This window comes from Hemicordylus capensis, chromosome 10 (assembly GCF_027244095.1).
Source record: "Hemicordylus capensis ecotype Gifberg chromosome 10, rHemCap1.1.pri, whole genome shotgun sequence".
Classification (NCBI taxonomy): Eukaryota; Metazoa; Chordata; class Lepidosauria; order Squamata; family Cordylidae; genus Hemicordylus; species Hemicordylus capensis.
The window spans coordinates 16,067,804-16,086,852 of record NC_069666.1 but is presented as its reverse complement, the minus strand read 5'-3'; the positions used below and the strand labels follow the sequence as shown (position 1 = coordinate 16,086,852).

General features: G+C 48.8%; 1 protein-coding gene across 1 annotated transcript in view; it reads left to right on the top strand.

Moving 5' to 3' along the window:
• Positions 1-15,617, top strand: part of SNX1 (sorting nexin 1) — a 33,448-nt gene extending 17,831 nt beyond the window's left edge. The window contains exons 8-15 of the mRNA XM_053272936.1: positions 2,500-2,575; positions 7,401-7,514; positions 7,667-7,760; positions 9,093-9,298; positions 11,291-11,434; positions 12,675-12,755; positions 14,189-14,260; positions 15,202-15,617. Of these exons, the coding sequence (XP_053128911.1) occupies positions 2,500-2,575; positions 7,401-7,514; positions 7,667-7,760; positions 9,093-9,298; positions 11,291-11,434; positions 12,675-12,755; positions 14,189-14,260; positions 15,202-15,252 (838 nt within the window). The 3' untranslated portion in view covers positions 15,253-15,617. The remainder of the gene's footprint in view (positions 1-2,499; positions 2,576-7,400; positions 7,515-7,666; positions 7,761-9,092; positions 9,299-11,290; positions 11,435-12,674; positions 12,756-14,188; positions 14,261-15,201) is intronic.
• The last annotated feature ends 3,432 nt before the right edge of the window (positions 15,618-19,049 follow it).

Sequence of the window (19,049 nt, the reverse complement as noted above, 5' to 3'; positions counted from 1 at the left end):
ATTTTGGTTGCCCTCTTCTGCACCGCTTCCAGTTCTACAATGTCCTTCTCAAGATATGGTGACCAAAACTGTATGCAGGACTCCAAATGTGGCCGCATCATAGATGTGTATAAGGACATTATAATATTAGCATTTTTATTTTCAATCACCTTCCTAACTTTATTATACTGCCTGACTCCAAAGGCTCTAGGCAATTCACAAAAATAGCCACAATAGAAACAGTATAAAACCAACTAAACAATTAAAAATTTAAAACATTCAAAGCTTACTAAAAGCCTGTCTAAAAAAGTGTGAGGGCTCTTTTAAAGGCTGGTGTCGGGCAGCAGCGATATAGGAAGACATATCTGATGGAACTGTGTGTGCCAGCACCACTTCCGGTTGTATCCGGTCAATTAGGGCAACAGGATGGCAGGGAAGTATGCTGCTGCCCCGATTAACTTTGGGGAGAAAGGAGCGTCAGCAGGGGAAGAGTGGAGGGAGGGTTAAGTGCACCCTCCCCTGCTCTTAAAGCAGCACCCCTTCTGCCATTGAACCGGCCGCCTTTCGAACCGGTTCGGAGGCCCATAAAGGGCCTCTGAACCGGTTCCATACACATCCCTATTGTCCAGCCCTGATGTTCTTCTGGTTTTGAAAATCTGTTCACTTGCCTAACAGTCAAGTGAATAGAAGGCACAGCAAGCTGCCTCTTACTGAGTCAGACCATTGGTTCAACTAGTTCAGCACTGTCTGCACGGACGGGCAGGAGTCTTCCCAGCCCAGAGATGCTGCCCGGAATTGAACCTGGGGCCTTCCGCACGCTCTGCCAGTGAGCTACAGCCCCATTCCCATTATAGTTCTCTGTGAGCCTTACTTTAAAACTACTCCAGAGGGATCGTACTAGCTGGAATTAACATTAATTGTGAGAACCACTTAAAACTGGGGAAGCTGCTTCGCATCCTCCTCTTCAGCAGAGGAAGTGAAAGAAGAAATGACATCCTCCCAGTTCTTGTTCTCTGTTCCTAGTCCTTTCGGTTCGGTGCCACAGACCTCACTGGGATCGTCTTGATTTGAAAACCCTTGGCCCAGCTCCATTGGCTTTGCTTCTCCTAGGGGTACTGCTTTCAAATGCTTTCCACCCAAGAGATGTCCATGCCCATAATCCTTCACTGAAGAGTGGCATAGCCGCATAGGAAACTGCCTTCTCCCAAGTGAGACTCTGCTCTCCCAGTCCTCGCCCAACACACTAACTAGGGATGTGCCCAAACCGCGGTTCGGAGCACGATTCGAGCACTTTGAGGGAAATTACAAAGGGGACTAAGAGAGCAAGTGCTTACCTGCTCTAGGCCGCCCCTTCCAGCTGTCTGCTGGGTCCCCAATTGTCTTGTGCACACCTGGCATCCATGTATGCCTGGTCAGCAACACTACGCTGACCGTGCAAGGGGTGGATGCCCGTATGCATGCCGATGATGTGCGGGGCTTTTGGGGACACACGCTGTCCCAGCAGGAAGCTGGAGGGGGCAGCAGAGAGCAGCTAAGCCCCCTGCTCTCTGTCTTCTGACTTCCCTCAAAGTTTTCAAACCATGGTCCGAGCACATCCCTGACTCTAACCCCTACACCACACTGGTGTGCTCTTTTTCATATATATATATATATATATACACACTCACTCTCACTAGAATGAATATAGTCTGTTCCTTCATAGAGTATATGATTTCCGACTATAGGTAGGGATGGTGCGGCATGTCTGAATGCTTCCTCATGGTGGAGAGAGAGGAGTAAAACCTACACACTTCCCACACGCTGGAGGCCAACCACCTGGCTTTCTCCATCACTTTGCTGACTTTCCACGTGCAAGGAGCTTAACGCCCTGGGGGCACTCAAACATGGTTCCGTCCCCCCACTCCACCTGCAGCCTAGAATGGCTTCAGTGCACATCCAAGGGCGGCAAGGGGTTCCCTTAAGGGGAGGTGGGTGGGTTCTACCTGCCCATCCTCCAAGCCCCGGCCAGCCCACCACAGCACTGTTGAAGCAGAAATACTTCCGTGCAAGCGGCAGCAGGATGTGCCCCCCAACTTCCCTGGCGTGGCATCGGCACATAAATGGCATCCGCACTATTTACGTGTTGAGGTTGTGCAAGGGATGCTGGGGGAAGCATCCCAACAGCGTGGCATTTTAGAGGGACAAGTGGTACAAGCTGCCGTATCGTCGTGGTGGGCTGGCAGGAGCTTGGAGGATGGGCAGGTAGGACTTGCCTGCCTCCCCTTAAGAGAACCCCTCGCCGAAACATTTCGGCGCCTCTCCAAAGAGGCACCAGAACACTTCAGGCTCATCCCTACAGATTTGTCTCTGTGAATTGGGCATATTTGGTTGCCCAAGAACTCTCCTCAGTACTGATTTGAGGTATATTGCTTGCCTCTCTCTCTCATATGAGTGCTGCAAACATGCTCTAACTAAAACCAAGCCGGGGCTATTAAAATGGTGGGAAGAGCTAGAGAGGCCTCACACTTCCCTCTTCCACAGATACCTGCAGAGAACTGTCAGCCACCCGACCATGCTGCAGGACCCAGACGTCAGGGAGTTCTTGGAAAAAGACGAGGTTGGTTTGCTGCCCTCCCGGAGAGCGTGCGCTTGTCTGCGAGATGTTTCGGCACTTGTGAACCAAGCCACTCTAACTTGGTTTATTTGGTAAAACTCTGTGCCTCTTGCGAGGAATTCATGCATGCATTTCCCCCCCATTGTGCTTAATCATGACGAACGCATATTTCCTGAAACAAATACCTTTGTGACTGCAGAAGAGGTGGGAAAGTACAAAGCACAGCTTCTGCCAAAACAAAGAAGCCAGTCATATGAGTCGTTGATGCAAAAGTGTTCAGATAAAGGGATGGTCCAGGGAATTTGAGGGCTTTTGCACACAATTGTCTGGCAGCAGCCAGTCTCAGTGCTGTTAGACTTCCCTTCCTGAATCCTGGTCAGGTTGAATGAGAATTCTCATGTAACGCTAGTAAACTGCTGGTTGGTTAAAGGTAGTAAAGTATGCCGTCAAGTCAATTTTGACTCCTGGCGACCACAGAGCCCCGTGGTTGTCTTTGGTAGATTACAGGAGGGGTTTACCATTGCCTCCTACGCAGTATGAGATGATGCCTTTCAGCATCTCCCTATATTGCTGTTGCCCGATATAGTACCAGCGGGATTCAAACCGGCAACCTTCTGCTAGTTAGTCAAGCATTTGTGTGGTAGGAGAGCTGGTCTTGTGGTAGCAAGCATGACTTGTCCCCTTAGCTAAGCAGGTTCCACCCTGGTTGCATATGAAAGGGAGACAATGTGTGAGTATTGGAAGATATTCCCCTCAGGGGATGGAGCAGCTCTGGGAAGAGCAGAAGGCTTCAAATTCCCTCTGGCTTCTCCAAGATAGGGCTGAGAGAGATTCCTGCCTGCAACCTTGAAGAAGCCACTCCCAGTCTGTGAAGACAATACTGAGCTAGATAGACCAATGGCCTGACTCAGTATATGGCAGCTTCCTATGTTCCTATTTCCCCGTTGCGCCACTTAAGGTGACTTTTTTTGCTGGTTGGTTAGGTCCCAGTTATTTTGTTTGCCCCAGGGGTTAAAATAGTGGGCACAGGTCAAGTGTACTTGCCCCATGCCACTGCAGACAGTTTTGTGGGGAAGTAGAGATGTGTTTTGGCAGCTTAGAGCATTGCTGGATCTGTGTGGTGCATAGGAAGCTGACAGCCAGACCCTTGGTCCATCTAGCTCAGTATTGTGTACACTGGCCGGCGGCATCTCTCCAAGGTTTCAGGCAGGTGTCTCTCCCAGCCCTATCTGATGCTGTCAGGGATTGAACCTGGGACCTTGTGCACACAAAGCAGGTGTTCTACCACTAAGCTACAGCCCCATCCCCTAAGGGGAATATCTTACAGCAGACAGTGCTCATATGATGCTGCCCATCCAAATGAAAACCAGGGTAGCCCCTGCTTAGTAAAGGGATCAGTGCTTGCTTGCTACTGCAAGACTGGCTCTCCAGCACCCTGCAGGGCTGCTGTCAGTCAGTGTACTATGCTGAACTAGATAGACCCTTCAGCTCCATCAGTTGGTTCAGAATGCCTCAGCAGATTATTTATTTATTTACACAGTCAGAGAGGTGTTATTGACTAGTTTGTTTTATCCAGACATTGAGTCCTTCCCAAGGGCCTGGGATGCCAGAATTTTATTGTCAGTGTTGTTGTTGTTGTTAATAATTGTTTACACAGTCAGACAGGTGTTGACTGTTTTGTTTTATACAGACATCGAGTCCTTCCCAAGGACCTGGGATGGCTGGATTTTATTATCAATGTTGTTGCTGTTGTTATAGACATTGTCGCAGAATATAGGCTGTTCCCAGTAAAGCTGCTTTTTGTAATTGACTGATGGTAATTTCTGTGGCCGCTTATTATTATTATTATTATTAATTTGATTTCATCCCATTGGAAGTGTCCTGGTCCCATCACCCTAGTGGGGTTCCCCCTACTTGCTTTTTGGACCAATTCAAAGTTCTGAAGTGAACCCCACCTCTTACTGTGAACATACGCCACAGCTGCCTTAGACAGTCAGACCCTTGGTCCATCTAGCTCAGGACTGCCTACATCAGGGCTGCTCAACTTCAGCCCTCCTGCAGATGTTGGCCTGTAACTCCCATAATCCCTGGCTATTGGCCACTGTGGCTGGGGATTATGGGAGCTGAAGTCCAAAAACAGCTGGGGGGGGGGCAAGTTGAGCAGAGCTGGTCTACATTGACTCTCCAGGGCTTCAGGCAGGTGTCTTTCCCAGTCCTACCTGGAGAAGCCAGGGATTGAATTTAAGACCTTCTGCATGCAAAGTAAGTGTGCTGTCACTGAGCTAGGACCTCATCCCTCCCACAGTTTGCCCCATAGATCCAGGAGGAGTAATTCTGGTAATTACAGCAGGTGGCTGTAATATGTAAGCCAACCCTTTGATACAGGCTTGCAGCAATCTAGAAATACAGTCATTGCTACCCAATCTAGCAGCCAACGAGAATGTGTAAACCACATTGTGCTCAAGCCCTGAGCACTGTCAGGCAAACATGAAGTCTGTGTTGTTTGTTGCTGCAAATCTGTGCGTGCCACTCAGCTTTGTCGGAGACCCTGGGCTCCTTTGCTGTCAAATCTGATTGAACATGAAGTCACCCTCCTGTTGGTTCATAGAGTCCCCTTGCTGCAAGGTTTGCAATTGTTCAGTGGCTCATATTTCACCACATGCAGGGTGGCATGTCCAGGAGTTTCTCCTGCTGTGAAATTCTGTGGTTGTCACCCACTTCTCAACAAGGTGTTTAAACACACTTTAATTCCAACCCCCCAAGTTTCACACTGAGACATGATGACTCACTTCTGCTTTGGTTACTGGATCCCCTGAATGGAACTTCCATTTCTTGCTCGGACTAGTCAATGTGTGGCTTTTGTGATGACTACTCCAGCATCTCCTCCCTGGGAAAACTGCTTAGATCTGTCTTGTTGAGAGTCCCCTTAAGCATTCTGTAGGAATGGGTCCAGAGAAGTCAAGTCTCAATGAATTGGGTGCCCATGAATGTACTGGAGGACATGCTCACTGCAGTTCAGGGATAAACTGATGCAAGGCTTTGACAGGTTTTATTTGGATCTAGGATCCAGTCAATGGAGACTTGACAACATTACCAGACTTAATGATGGGCCTTGTGGAGTGGGGCAGGCGGGGGATGGGTGTGTCTCTCTTAAAACAGAAACAGGGCTGTTGTGGACAAATCTTTATTAAATTCCACCTATCTTGGGTTGCCCAGTTAAACTTCCAGGCACCATGACTCCCTGGCCCTTGGGATTTGTCAAACTCTGTTACCCTTTAGCAGCTGTATCATAGGGTCCATGCCTGCTGATGTACTACCAAAGCTTACGGCCGAATGGCTCGTGACCCCAGTTCCTGTTTGAGTCCTGAGAAGACTTCTATTCAGGGACCCAGTCGCTGCATGTTTGAAGAGAAATCCAGAACATGCTAGTCCTAAAATAGAAACGGCTCTGTGTTCCACAGTGTTGCCAGTTCCTTGGCCCACTAGTGATGAATCTGTCAGTACTAGAAATGTTCTCAAGTAGATCTGGTGGCTTCGTTTCCCAGAGACCTCCCGGAATACTTGGGATGTGTGCTTCTTTCCACCACCCCCACCACCCCCATGCAGCTTGTCTGGCTGGCTTGCACTGCAAAAAGCTCCCGAATATTCAAGCCTTTCTGTAATGTGCCTCCCATGTGGTTAGATGAGTTGACCTATTGCTGTTCCTCCTTGGGGCCCTTTTTGGCCAAGCTAGGATGATGTGAGGCCACCACATAATGATGCTTTCTCAGCTGTTGAACGAAACCTTTGTAAAGTCAGCAGGGAGCAGCGGCATTATGCCAGACTTCAGGAGGAGCTCCTGAGTTGCTGTTGTACCATTAAGTCCCTAATCTCCTACTTGGTGGTCCCTTTCAGTGAGCTAGCCATACAGTGGGGAAGCATGAGAACAGCAGGCAAGCCCTGCTGGGTCAGGCTGAAGGCCCATCTAGTCCAGCATCCTGCTTCACACTGTGGCCCACAAGATGCCTCTGGGAAGCCAAATGGCTAGTGAGTCTGTTTCCTTCCAAAGCTTTAAAAAAAAAACCCACAGACCTTAAAAATGTATGTGCTGCAAGACCTAAAATCTGTTGCAGCAAAAGCAACAAGCACAGCTAACCCTCTGGAAGTTCTCCAAAGCTGGAATTCAGTGGGAAGGACTTGGCTTCCATGTGGGCAGAAAGCCTTCTAAAACTCCATAGAGGTGGGATGTTTTCCCATTCATAGCACTCTAAGCTGCAAAAGAGTGCCTTCTCTACCTTCAGAGCTGTGTGGAATTCACACTTACTTCCTGCCAAATTTTACTACTTGCTTTAGAGACACCTTTTGATTTCTTGACTTGCATGACAACTTTATTTATAGTTATTTATTTATTTACCCCTGCTAACTTGGCAAAGAGGCACCTTTTAAGGTGGTGATTCTCTTTATTTAGCAGGGGGAGAGTAACTGGCCCTATCCACCCCCAGCACAGTACCTCCAGTGACTGTTGCTGGTGTCTGTCTTGTGTTTCATTTTAGCTTGTGAGCCCATTGGGGGACAGGGAGCCATCTTATTTATTTATTATTTCTCTGTGTAAACCGCCCTGAGCCATTTATGGAAGGGCGGTGTAGAAATCGAATTAATAATAAATAATAATAATAATAAAATACTTCTATACCACTCAAAACTTGCATCTTTGGGCGGTTTACAATTAAAATAATTGAAAACTCAATATTTAAACTATTATCTTATCTTAATTATAAAAACGCTGGTAGCTTGGGAAATTGTAGTTTGGTGGGATGCTAGTTGATCACGCTTCTTGGGCCTTTTACAGCTGCCCCGAGCATTTGGCACTCAGACTCTGAGTGGCGCTGGCCTCCTGAAGATGTTCAACAAGGCGACCGATGCGGTCAGCAAAATGACCATAAAGATGAACGAGTCGGACATTGTAAGTACTTAACACCTCAGAGCAGCTCTTGCTAGACATTCAGTAACCCCAGAGTTGCCCTGGGGTGGCGTTTCTGGGAGCAAATAACAATTAGAACTACCACACGTCCCTCCGAGCGAGACCTTGCTGTTCTTTCCATCTTCCCCTTCCAGTGGTTCGAGGAGAAGCTTCAAGAGGTGGAGTGTGAGGAGCAGCGACTGCGGAGGCTGCATGCCGTTGTCGAAATGCTCGTTAGTCACAGGAAAGGTAACCTATCTGAGCTTGCTCTTGTGCAGCTGGAGACGGCTGGGGATTGCCCCGTGCAGGACCTCTCTAGCTTGGGCATGTGGGGTTTGGGGTGTGTTGCATATTGGTGCTGCTTTCATCTCAAGCCTCCTTGACCAATAGGAAATAACTCCTAAAGCAGGGTTTCTCAACGTATGGGTCCCCAGATGTTACTGGACTTCAACTCCCATAATTCCCAGCCCCAGTGGCCTTTGGTTGGGAATTATGGGAGTTGAAGTCCAATTACATCTGGGGACCCACACGCTGAGAATCCCTGTCCTAAAGGGAAGTGGGAAGGCTGCCACAAAGTTGAGCCTGATTGGTGCACATTGGGGGGGGGGCATGATTGGTGCCAGTGTCTGATTGGAGGTGCCTGATTTGTGCACATTGGTCGATGTGGCTCAGTTGAGCCTGATTGGTGCACAGGCAGTAACTTAAATATAATGCTCAAAGTGGTTCACCGAGGAAAAAGGAATAAGAAGGCTCCTTGTCCCCAAAGAACTGCCAATCTAAAAAGAAGCACGGGGGATGTGCTTGTAACGGCCCCGGAAAGGGATGCTGTGCTGGGGTTGAACAGGGCCAGATGCTCTCTTCCTACAAAGTATATAAGAGCAGCCACTTTAAAAGGTGCCTCTCTGCTCAGTTAAGCATGAAGTTGGTTATGTCATGAGACAAGCAAGCTGGTGGATTGGATAAAGCCCAGCTGTTTAACTAGGGGTTGTGTTATGTATTGCATTGATATACCACCCCATATAAAACTGGAGTGGTTTTTAAATAAAAACACAGCAGCAATTAAAACCTTTGATCCCACAAAGCTGTCTCAAAACATGCTGTGTCCCTGCCTGGGGTGGGTGGTCTGTGGTCTGCACGAATGGTAGCCCTGTGGTAAAGGCAGTGTGTGCTGTCAAGTCGGTGTCAACTCCTGGCGACCACAGAGCCCTGTGGTTGTCTTTGGTAGAATCCAGGAGAGCATGAATTGTCCCTCTTGCTAAGCAGGGTCTGCCCTGGCTTGCATTTGAATGGGAGTCTACCAATGAGCACTGTAAGACCTTGCCCTTAGGGGAAGGAGCTGCTCTGGGAAGCGCACCTGCATGCCTCCATGCAGAAGGTTCCAAGTTCCCTCCCTGGCAGCTTCTCCAAGATAGGGCTGGGAGAGATTCCTGGCTGCAACCTTGGAGAGAAGCCGCTGCCAGTCTGTGAAGACAAGACTGAGCTAGATGGACCGAGGGTCTGACTCAGTATATGGCAGCTTCCTATATTCTTCGCACCCCACCTAACTTGCGCTGCCCTTGTGCTCTCTGTTCTGCCCACCAGAATTGTCGCTGAATACTGCTCAGTTTGCCAAGAGCCTGGCCATGCTGGGGAGTTCGGAGGACAACACGGCCCTGTCCCGGGCACTCTCCCAGCTGGCCGAGGTGGAAGAGAAGATCGAGCAGCTGCACCAGGAACAGGCCAACCACGACTTCTTCCTCCTGGCCGAGCTCCTGAGTGACTATATCCGCCTGCTTTCGGTTGTGAGGGTAAGCATTCCCTGTATGTTGCCGCCAGCCGGCAGGCTCCTCTGCTGTGAAGCTTGAGAGTCAATGGAGACCCAGCTGCCAACCCCTGCAAAGTGATTGGAGAGGAAAGGCTCCAGAGCTGTCTTCTGGGCTGTTCAAGACAGGGCTGAGAGAGAAATTCCTGCCTGCAACCTTGGAGAAGAAGCTGCTGCCGGTCTGTGCAGACAATACTGAGCTCGATGGACCAGTGGTCTGACTCGGTATATAGCAGCTTCCTGTGGTGTTCATTGCAAGGCCTGGGGGCCAGCGGCAGCCCCCATCAGCCCTTAGTGCAGCCCCTAAGCCCACAGTGAGCCCCCTGACTCATTGTGTTGGCTTGTGTGAAGCTTTAGCCAAAGCGGAATATCCTGCACAGTTCCCCAACACGATGCAGAGGTGACTGCTCCCCCTGCGCAGAGCTGTGCCCAGTGCCAGGGGATCCTTGAAGGCAGGGTTTCCTAACCTTGGGGCCTCAGATGATGGAAGACATCTCCCATCATCCCCAGCCAAAGGCCACGGCGGCTAGGGATGATGGGAATTGTAGTCCAACAACATGCAGTGTTGAGAAGTCCATGTGTATCTTCCTTTTTCTTTTTCTCCTGGTGGTTTTGATGGAGACTGCAGATTCCAAGGTTGCATCACATTGGAGTTCAGTTTGGAGAAAGTGAAAGATGGTGTTAGGCAATTACTGTTTTTTCCATTTTAGGTTCTTTTGGGGAGGTTCTCTTATTTCATCCTTCTGTTTCATCTGGAGACCCAAAGATGGTCTATACCAGATTCTAAATCTTTGGCTATTGGCATTCTCCCCTTATAAGGAATTTTGAAGTGAGAAGGGGAAGCCCCACCAATAAGGGATTTTTGCTGCTATCAATGCTTCTGTTACAGGGTGCGTTGTTCTTCATTTCAAGGTTTCTAGAGATAGGTCTGGAAAAACTTGGATAGACTTATTCAAATATTGAAAGGAGCCCTGTCTTCTGGCTGCTTGCAATGTTTTATTTTTTGTGCAAATATCAGAAACATTTCAGCTATGTCCCTTGGTAGCTGCGCTACATTTATGGGTGGGGAACCCATTCAATATGTTTGTTATCGTCTCATAGATTCCTGCTTCCAATTGCAACTCCTTAGCCACGGAGAGATAAAAGATAATATCCTCACCTTCCACCCTCTCTTCAAAACCTCTAGATCAGATTGAGCCCCTTCTTAAAAATTGGTTTTTGAGACTTTCAATGCATGAAAGAGATTCTGCATCATTATTCTGCATCATTTATATTTCAGCTTGTAAGGTTGTACTTACTTTCATAACTGTTTCTGCTGCCTGGACGATATCTGTAGTTTTTCGCTCAAGTTCTCCCATTCTTTGCTGCAATGATTGCATTTTTGCTAGAATGTCTGCTTTGACTTCCTGCAACTCATTTAGCAGGAGCCGAGTGTCATTTGATTGTTGATTCTGTCAACACAAGGCTTGCCCCTTTGGTCATTTCTTTGCTGTGTTAAAGACTTCCTTTGTGTAGATGAGGATTCCAAGATTGCGGAGAGGAAATCTTTTTAAGGTCTCTGGTTGCCCTTCCCCCATACAGGAATGGGTAAATTAACATCTTTAAAAGCTTCTATTCAGTCCCAGGATGAGGAGCTCAAAAATTAGATATGACATCACTTCCTCCTCACAGTGCTAGGAAGTGTATCCCTTCCCAGTGCTTTCTCCATAGAGCTCTTAGTAGAGGGCTCCTTCTCTCTTAAAGGGCCCTCCCAGCACTGGGAAAGTCTGGTACTGTGCGAAGGTCAGCCCAGTAGGAGATGGCTCTCGCCTTGAAGGCTTTTTGGCCAGAGTGGCCTCCACTTGAGAAATAGTGAAGATCACTGCTCCAGAGCATCAGACCTTGTTGCTGTTTGGGCTGGATGCTTTGCTCTTGGTATGCAGAAGAGAGCTGGTGGGTGAGGAGGCTGCTTCTGACGTGTGCCCCTCCCTGCCCACAGGGTGCCTTTGACCAGCGGATGAAGACCTGGCAGCGTTGGCAGGACGCTCAGATCATGCTGCAGAAGAAACGGGAGACGGAGGCTCGGTTGCTCTGGGCCAACAAACCCGACAAACTCCAACAGGCCAAAGACGAGATCTCAGAGGTGAGAGGCAGCCAGACCCAAGAAATCTCTCCTGCTCCTCTGGTATATGTGTAGGTGGCCTAGGTTGTCCAGGCATTGGTCTAATACACCTTCTTGCCTTGCTGTCCGATAAAAGCCACCATGGCAAAGCCATGACTGCATCTTGTGCCACTCCGTGGCTACAATACCTTTTAAAGTGGATTTGTTTGTCACGGATAGAAGAACCCTTGTAGGTGCCACCTAGCCTTGGAAAATGGGATGTGCTGCTGCTACAAATAGTTACATATACCGTTTTTCAACAAGTTCTCAAGGTGACTCTATATAGAAAAGTGGTCCCCAGTCCCAAAAGGGCTCACAATCTAAAAAGAAATTTGAAAATTGGCAAGAACCACTGGTGGCATATTGTGCTGAGGTGGTGGTACAGCAGAGATTCTCAAACATGGGTCCCCAAGTGCTAGACAGAGTTGGGGAAATGGGGAAATCCGAGCCCTACAAAGGGCCCTTCCTATTGTAGTCAACCAAATACTGCTCCTTGAGGTAGCAGTAAATTCCTTAACACTGTCCCAGTAAGCTGCAACCATGAAAAGGACAAACTTGGAGATGAAAATTATCACGGTAGGGAATGGTGCATAATTCTAGTAAAGTGTGCTGTCAAGTTGATTTCAACTCCTGGCACCCACAGAGCCCTGTGGTTGTCTTTGGTAGAATGCAGGAGGGGTTTACCATTGCCTCCTCCTGCACAGTGCGAGATGATGTCTTTCAGCATCTTCCTGTATCACTACTGCCTGATATAGGTATTTCCCATAGTCTGGGAAACATACCAGCGGGGATTCGAACCGGCAACCTCTTGCTTGCTAGTCAAGTCATTTCCCCACTGTGCCTTTAGGTGGCTTACCTTATAGTAGTAGCAAACATGAATTGTCCCCCTTGCTAAGCAGGCTATGCCCTGTTTTGCATTTGAATGGGAGACAAAGATATTCCCCTTAGTGGTTGGGAAGAGCCTCTTCATGTGGAAGATTCCAAGCTCCTTCCCTGGCATCTCCAGAAAGAGACGAGACTCCTGCCTGCAATCTTGGAGAAGCTGCTGCCAGTCTGTGTAGACAATACTGATAAAGATGGACCAATGGTCTGACTCCCTATAAACCAGTTTCCCATATTCCTCTCTGCTAGGTTGTTAAAGTGTGAAGGATTCAATTGTGCATAGTGCAGCTCTACTCTGTCACTTCATGCTCTTCACACACAACTTCTGTCTTTTCTACAGTGGGAATCTCGTGTGACACAGTACGAAAGGGACTTTGAACGGATTTCTGCAGTTCTCCGCAAAGAAGTGTTGCGGTTTGAGGTATGGTGGGACCCATGCATCAAGCCTAGCAAGGCCCTCTTTTTCTTCTTCTTCTTTCAAATGTCCACTTAACCTTTTTGCCAAGCCCCAAAGAGGCGTACAGCAAAGGAATCCTTTGGAAAGTTTGGTTGTGGTGTTGCAGTCCAACTGCGTTCTGTGAAAAGAGCCCCTGGTGGCGCAGTGGTAAAACTGCCGCCCTGTAACCAGAAGGTTACAAGTTCGATCCTGACCAGGGGCTCAAGGTTGACTCAGCCTTCCATCCTTCCGAGGTCGGTAAAATGAGTACCCAGAATGTTGGGGGCAATATGCTAAAATCATTGTAAACCGCTTAGAGAGCTCCGGCTATAGAGCGGTATATAAATGTAAGTGCTATTGCTATTGCTATTGCTATTGTCAGGGGCCGTGCTGTGGGATCTCTTCCTGCTGCTTTACAGGATGGCATGTTGGGAAGGGGAGGCCAGGAGTGCCTCAGCTGTGTGTGGGACGGGTGCCTTTCTTGTTGCTTTTTGACTGCTGCACGGAAGCAGGGACACTGTTGGTTTCCCCTTGTGTCTGCAAATATGGAGGAAGAGTTGACGCTTCCAAGGAGGAAACAAAAGAGGAACTGCCACGCTTCAACACCAAGTCCTGGCATCCATGACACAGCCGCCTTTTTGTGTTGTTTTTTAATTTATTCAGTTTTTATACCGCCCTTCCAAAATGGCTCAGGGTGGTTTACAATTAAAACAAAACCATTAAAATTGGTTAACAATTAAAACAAAAATCATAAAACCATGTTTAACAATTAAAACATCATAAAACAGTAATTAAACAATCACAACAATTAAAAAACCCTGAAAAACAGGTTACAACATTGAAACCAATTACAACTATTTAAAAACCCTGGAAGGCCAGGCCAAACAGGTTTTAAGGGCTCTCCTGAAGGCCAGTAAAGAATTCAAATTGCGGATTTCTGCAGAGAGCGCATTCCACAGTCCAGGAGCAGCCACAGAGAAGGCCCGCCTCTGAGTCGCCACCAGACGAACCGGTGGTAACCGGAGACGGACCTCCTCAGATGACCTTAATGTGCAGTGGGGATCATGCAGAAGAAGGCGTTAGAAATGTGGGCATGTCTTTCCCAGGCTAGTCTGTCAGACTGGGAAAATATCTGGCTGCAGGTTCCTGCCCAAGATCATCCCGGATTTGCTGGGCAAACCACGGAATGAATTATAGTTCTATAGTAGTAGTGAGAATTCCTATCACTTTTGGAGGGACCATCCGACTTTGGCACAAACTTAAATTGGCATAGCCTTTCAGACACATGAAATGAATTATGTTTAAAAAAAGAGTATTTTTGCAGGTATTAAGCCAAATTGCAGATCCTACTGTCTTCTGGAGGGATGTTATAGTCTCCAGAAATGCACCATTCACGCCTTTTGCACCTTCTGTTGCAGAAAGAGAAAACGAAGGATTTCAGAACCCACGTGACTAAATACCTGGAGACATTATTACATTCGCAACAGCAGGTGAGCAGCCCTCAGCAGTGTCTGCCTCTTGCCTTCTTCCCCAGCAGGTGCCTATCCTTCCCATCCCAGGAGGCCATTCAAAGTAGTGTATCCCAGTGCAGTGCTGCTTGTGTCGCATTGCACCTGTCTGGTTCATAATGAAAATACACTTCCCTGTCGTGACACATCTGGTGCTCCGCATCAGTGACGGAAGCTGCTTTATACCAAGTCAGACCTCTGGTCCATCTAGCTCAGCATTGGCACACTGACCGGCAGCAGCTCTCGCTGGAGATGCTGCCGGGGATTGAACCGGGGACCTCCTACATGCCGATCGAATGCTCTGCCACTGAGCTTACGGCCCCTCACCTGCCACTCATTGAAGGGTCTGGTATGGCAGCACCTCTAGCTTAATAGTTTTGCAAAACAGACGGCCCGCTTTTATCTTCAACAGATCAAGGCTCACTTCAGTGGTGGCCAGTGCTGCTCAGCCACAATTCCCAACGGTGGGAGAAGGAGATTTACTGGCCTGCCAGTCCCGTTAGCATCACACAAGTAAATGAAACTGAAGGTCGGGAAATTCAGGACCCACAAAAGGAAGCACTTTTTCACACAGTGCATAATTAATCTATGGAATTCTCTGTCGTGGGATGGGCTTTAAAAAGGGCTTAGACAAATTTACGGAAGACAGGTCTATCAATGGCTGCAGGCCACCTCCAGCCTCGGAGGCAAAATGCCTCTCGATACCAGCGGCAGGGGAGCAACAGCAGGAGAGAGGGCATGTGCCTTCACCTCTTGCCTGTGGGCTTCTCAGAAGCATCTGGTGGGCCACTGTGTGGAACAGGATGCTGGACTCGAGAGGCTTCCTTGGGCCTGACCCAACAGGGCTGTTCTGATGTTTGGAGCTGGCATTACGCTTGTTGATGTGCCTCTTCCCTCCCCTGCCCCCTTGTGCCCCCATGCAGCTTGTGAAGTACTGGGAAGCATTCCTCCCGGAGGCAAAGGCCATCTCCTAACCAGACCAAGCCGCCTCGTGCCCCTGGACTGACTCTGCCTTTACTACATTATACCTCTTGGCCTTTCGGATGGATCTTGCAGAGCTGATAGCCTGGACCCCAAAGGATCAGCTTTCCCAGCTAGTAACTCTTCTAACTGTATATTTTTTCATTTAGGTTCATATACACACATATATATATATTTTCCTATTGAAGAGAGACTCGTTTCCTGCTTAAAGTCAAGAACTGCTATAAGTAGTGGAGTGTGGGCAGGGAGGGGTTAATGTGTATCTTTTCGACTCTGGTATCGGACCCAGGGATACTTCCTGTGACTCCTGCAGTGCCATGATGAAGACTGTGTAATAAAACTTAATCAGGGCAAGCAACTTGCTTCTTGTTCCTTTTACTTTTGCACACTGTTAGCTCCTGGCTGGGGGTGAGGGACAGACATGCCTTGTAGAGAGGAGGGTTGCTGGTCTGGTGGCAGCAAGCATGACTTGTCCCCTTAGCTAAGCAGGGTCCACTCTGGTTGCATCTGAATAGGAGACTTGATGTGTGAGCACTGGAAGAGATTCCCCTTAGGGGATGGAGCCGCTCTGCGAAGAGCATCTGCCTGTTTGCATGCAGAAGGTTCCAAGTTCCCTCCCTGCCTTCTCCAAGATAAGGGTGAGAGAGATTCCTGCCTGCAGCCTTGGAGAAGCTGCTGCCAGTCTGTGTAGACAAGACTGAGCTAGATGGACCAAGGGTCTGACTCAGTATAAGGCAGCTTGTGGGCAATGTACCATGATGGATCAGGGACCCCTTCAGACCCTGCTATGCCACTGGTTCAAGCTCTAAGGTCTGCAGTGGGGCAGATCATTGGGCTTCAGCTGTGCCAGGGCACAGGCCTGGTCTGTATGCAGATTCTCAGTCCAATGGAGCAAGATGTGTTGGCCAGGATTCATTTTAGGCCCCTGTAACACATTTTTTCAGCCATCAAGGCTCCTCAACAGCTTACATAAAAATCAAACGACAAGCCCATTGAGAAGCCAACTTGGTCCTTAAATAGCCTATTGGAAGAGTTGGGCAATGATCCTCACCTTGCTGGCTGTTGCCGCTTCCTGGCTTCAGTGAAGGAAGGCAAGCCTGCTGCCAGCAGCAGGTGAAGGTGGCCACGATTGTGGCCTCTTCCTCTCAGGGAGCAGCTTGGTTCTAAAAGGATCAGTGGGTGCTGTGTGGAAGAGAGGCGCAGAGTGCACATGGGCGGAACGAAAGTAGGACTGCCCCAGCCCTCCTATTAACACAGAGCTGGCTTTTGATTAAGGTGTGGTGGCTTAATGCACTCTTGGTTCTGCATGGGGATCGCTGCTGTGATGCTGAAGTTAAAATTGTGAGATGAGCACTGAGGCAAACTGGCTTCTCGGCCACGAAGTACAGTGGGCAAGTTTAGGCCAGTCCCTACTTCGCAGGCCTGTTGTGCTAAAATTGAGGTGGGGGCAATGATCGTTGTGTTTAGAGTTACCATGCCTCCCTGAAATTCTAGGTTTCACCTGGATTTTAAGCATCTTGCCCAGATTGCTTAGCCCGCCTAGATTTCAGCTTGCATTTAAAAAAAAAAAAAAAGCTAAGCTCTAGCCCTTGTAGAAGTGGAATTATGGAGCAAAACATGCAGTCACTATTCTCAAAAATTATTTTCAAGCCAATTTACATACTATGCAAATTAGGCACCTGGATTTGGAAAGCCAGACTATGGCAGCCTTAACTGAACTGAGCTCCTTGGAGGAAGGGTGAGGTGGGAATGCAGTAAGTAATGCACAGCAAGTGGATTACTACTTCCCAAAGATGCCACAATATTTCACAGGCTCTGAAACAACCACAAGTACAGCTTTGGCCCACCAGCTGCTTTCAGACCATAACTCCCATAATTCCCAGCTCTGGTGGTCAATAAGGTATGATGGGAGTTGGGGTCCAATCAGTAGGGTGTCCAGAGTTGTCCTGGACTGGACTACATCTTCAGTGGCCAATTTCTGTGTTCATAGTTTGCTTGGCAGAGCTTGCTTTAAACTGGCCTGCCTTGAGTGTGTTCAGCACTTGATCCAACATGCTGTAAAAGAAACATGCCTGCAACTTAGTCTGCTTGGGAGGAAGAGAAAGCTGGAGCTCACTAACACCTTAGAACAAGAGCTCTGGAATGGGGGGGCCCAGATGTTGGACTAAAACTCCCATCCGGTTTGGAGGGGGTGTGGGCAACAAAGATGGTGAGTCTGGAAGGTTCTGTGAGGAAGCGCTAGGCTCAGCCTACAGAAGACGAGGCGAATGGCCACCACCATGCTTAAGACATTCTTCTCTTTAGGTGAACACCCTAAGTGTGAACAGTGTGGGTGGGAGGGTGATTGATGTGCCAGAAATGTACAGGATGGGGGTGGGACCTCTGAACCCATATTGCACACTGTGTGCACAGCGGGCATTTGAAGAGCAAGTGAAGGAGGCTACAGATGTGTGTACAGTACCTGCATTCACTGCAACATAAACAACTGTTCCTGTGTATGCTGTACACAGAAGCCCAATTCAGACATTATGCTGTATGAGTGTACAGCTGTCTGTACACTTGTGCATGTGTGTTTGTGAATGTTTGTACCTGTGTTAATTCTAAAAGTGAACCTGGCTACAGGCCGTTCAAATACGTGGTATGGACAGGAAATGTCGTTCTGTACCTGCATTCAGCATGACATTTGAGTGATGATGCCGGTGAACACTCATGTGAATGGGCCTAGATGGTATGAATGTTGAACATCTTCAGTCCTGGCTGCATACAGTTTATCAGCAATACTGTTCTGCAGGGGGGGAGCTATAGTTGAGTAGATGGGTTGGAAGAACCCAGGCCCCCAGCTCCACACCCCTATTGTCTGAGGGGCTGCCAGGGAGAAGGGTGAACACAGGCCCCCTCTCCCCTAGTTTACAGCCTCCACCTCCCTAAAGTGCGCCGTCGGGTTGGTGTCGACTCCTGGCGCCCACAGAGCCCTGTGGTTGTCTTGGGTAGAATACAGGAGGGGTTGACCATTGCCATCTCCCGTGCAGCATGAGATGATGCCTTTTAGCATCTCCCTATATCGCTGTTACCTGATATAGGTGTTTCCCATATAGTACCAGCGAGGATTCGAACCGGCAGCCTTCTGTGAGTCGAGCATTTCCCCGCTGTGCCCCTTAAGATGATTGCTGCTCTTAAATACTTTTTGCTCTGCTGGAAACGAGGCAGCTGAAGGCACTAAGCTTTTCGCCGGAAGGCTGCTGCTGCTGCTGATCCCAATCCCCCGTAAGCAGCCACCTCCCCGGAGCTCCCCAGTCTACTGTGTCCGCGGGTAAGAGTTGCAGCAGGGCAGGCAGGGCGTGGCGGAAGAAGCGCGCTCCCAACTGGAGGTCCAGAAGCGAGCCAGAGCTGCTGCGGTCCAGAGTCCAACTTGCCGATGCGGCTTCCTCCTAGTTCCGTGAAAAATCCCACATCGCACCGTGCAGTTTACAGAAGCCTTTCAGCGTCCAAAGCATTTCGCATGCCGAGAAATCCTGCTGCTCTACTGCCTGTTTTGTTTTTTTAAAATGTTATTTTCATGTTCGTATTACTTTTCTTATGAGCCGCCCCAAGCAGCAATGCGCTGGCAGAGCCGGGTAGAAATAGCTGAAACAAAACCGTGCTGCGAAGAGAACTCTCTGCACATGCTCAAGAGACGCACGAGCGCCAGCTGACGAGGAAGATATAAAGACCAGCCGGGCGGAATGTGGCCTGCAGGCTCGGCACAGCCGCCGGAGCAGCGCTGGGCTGCTTGCCCAGGAGGTGAGCGAGT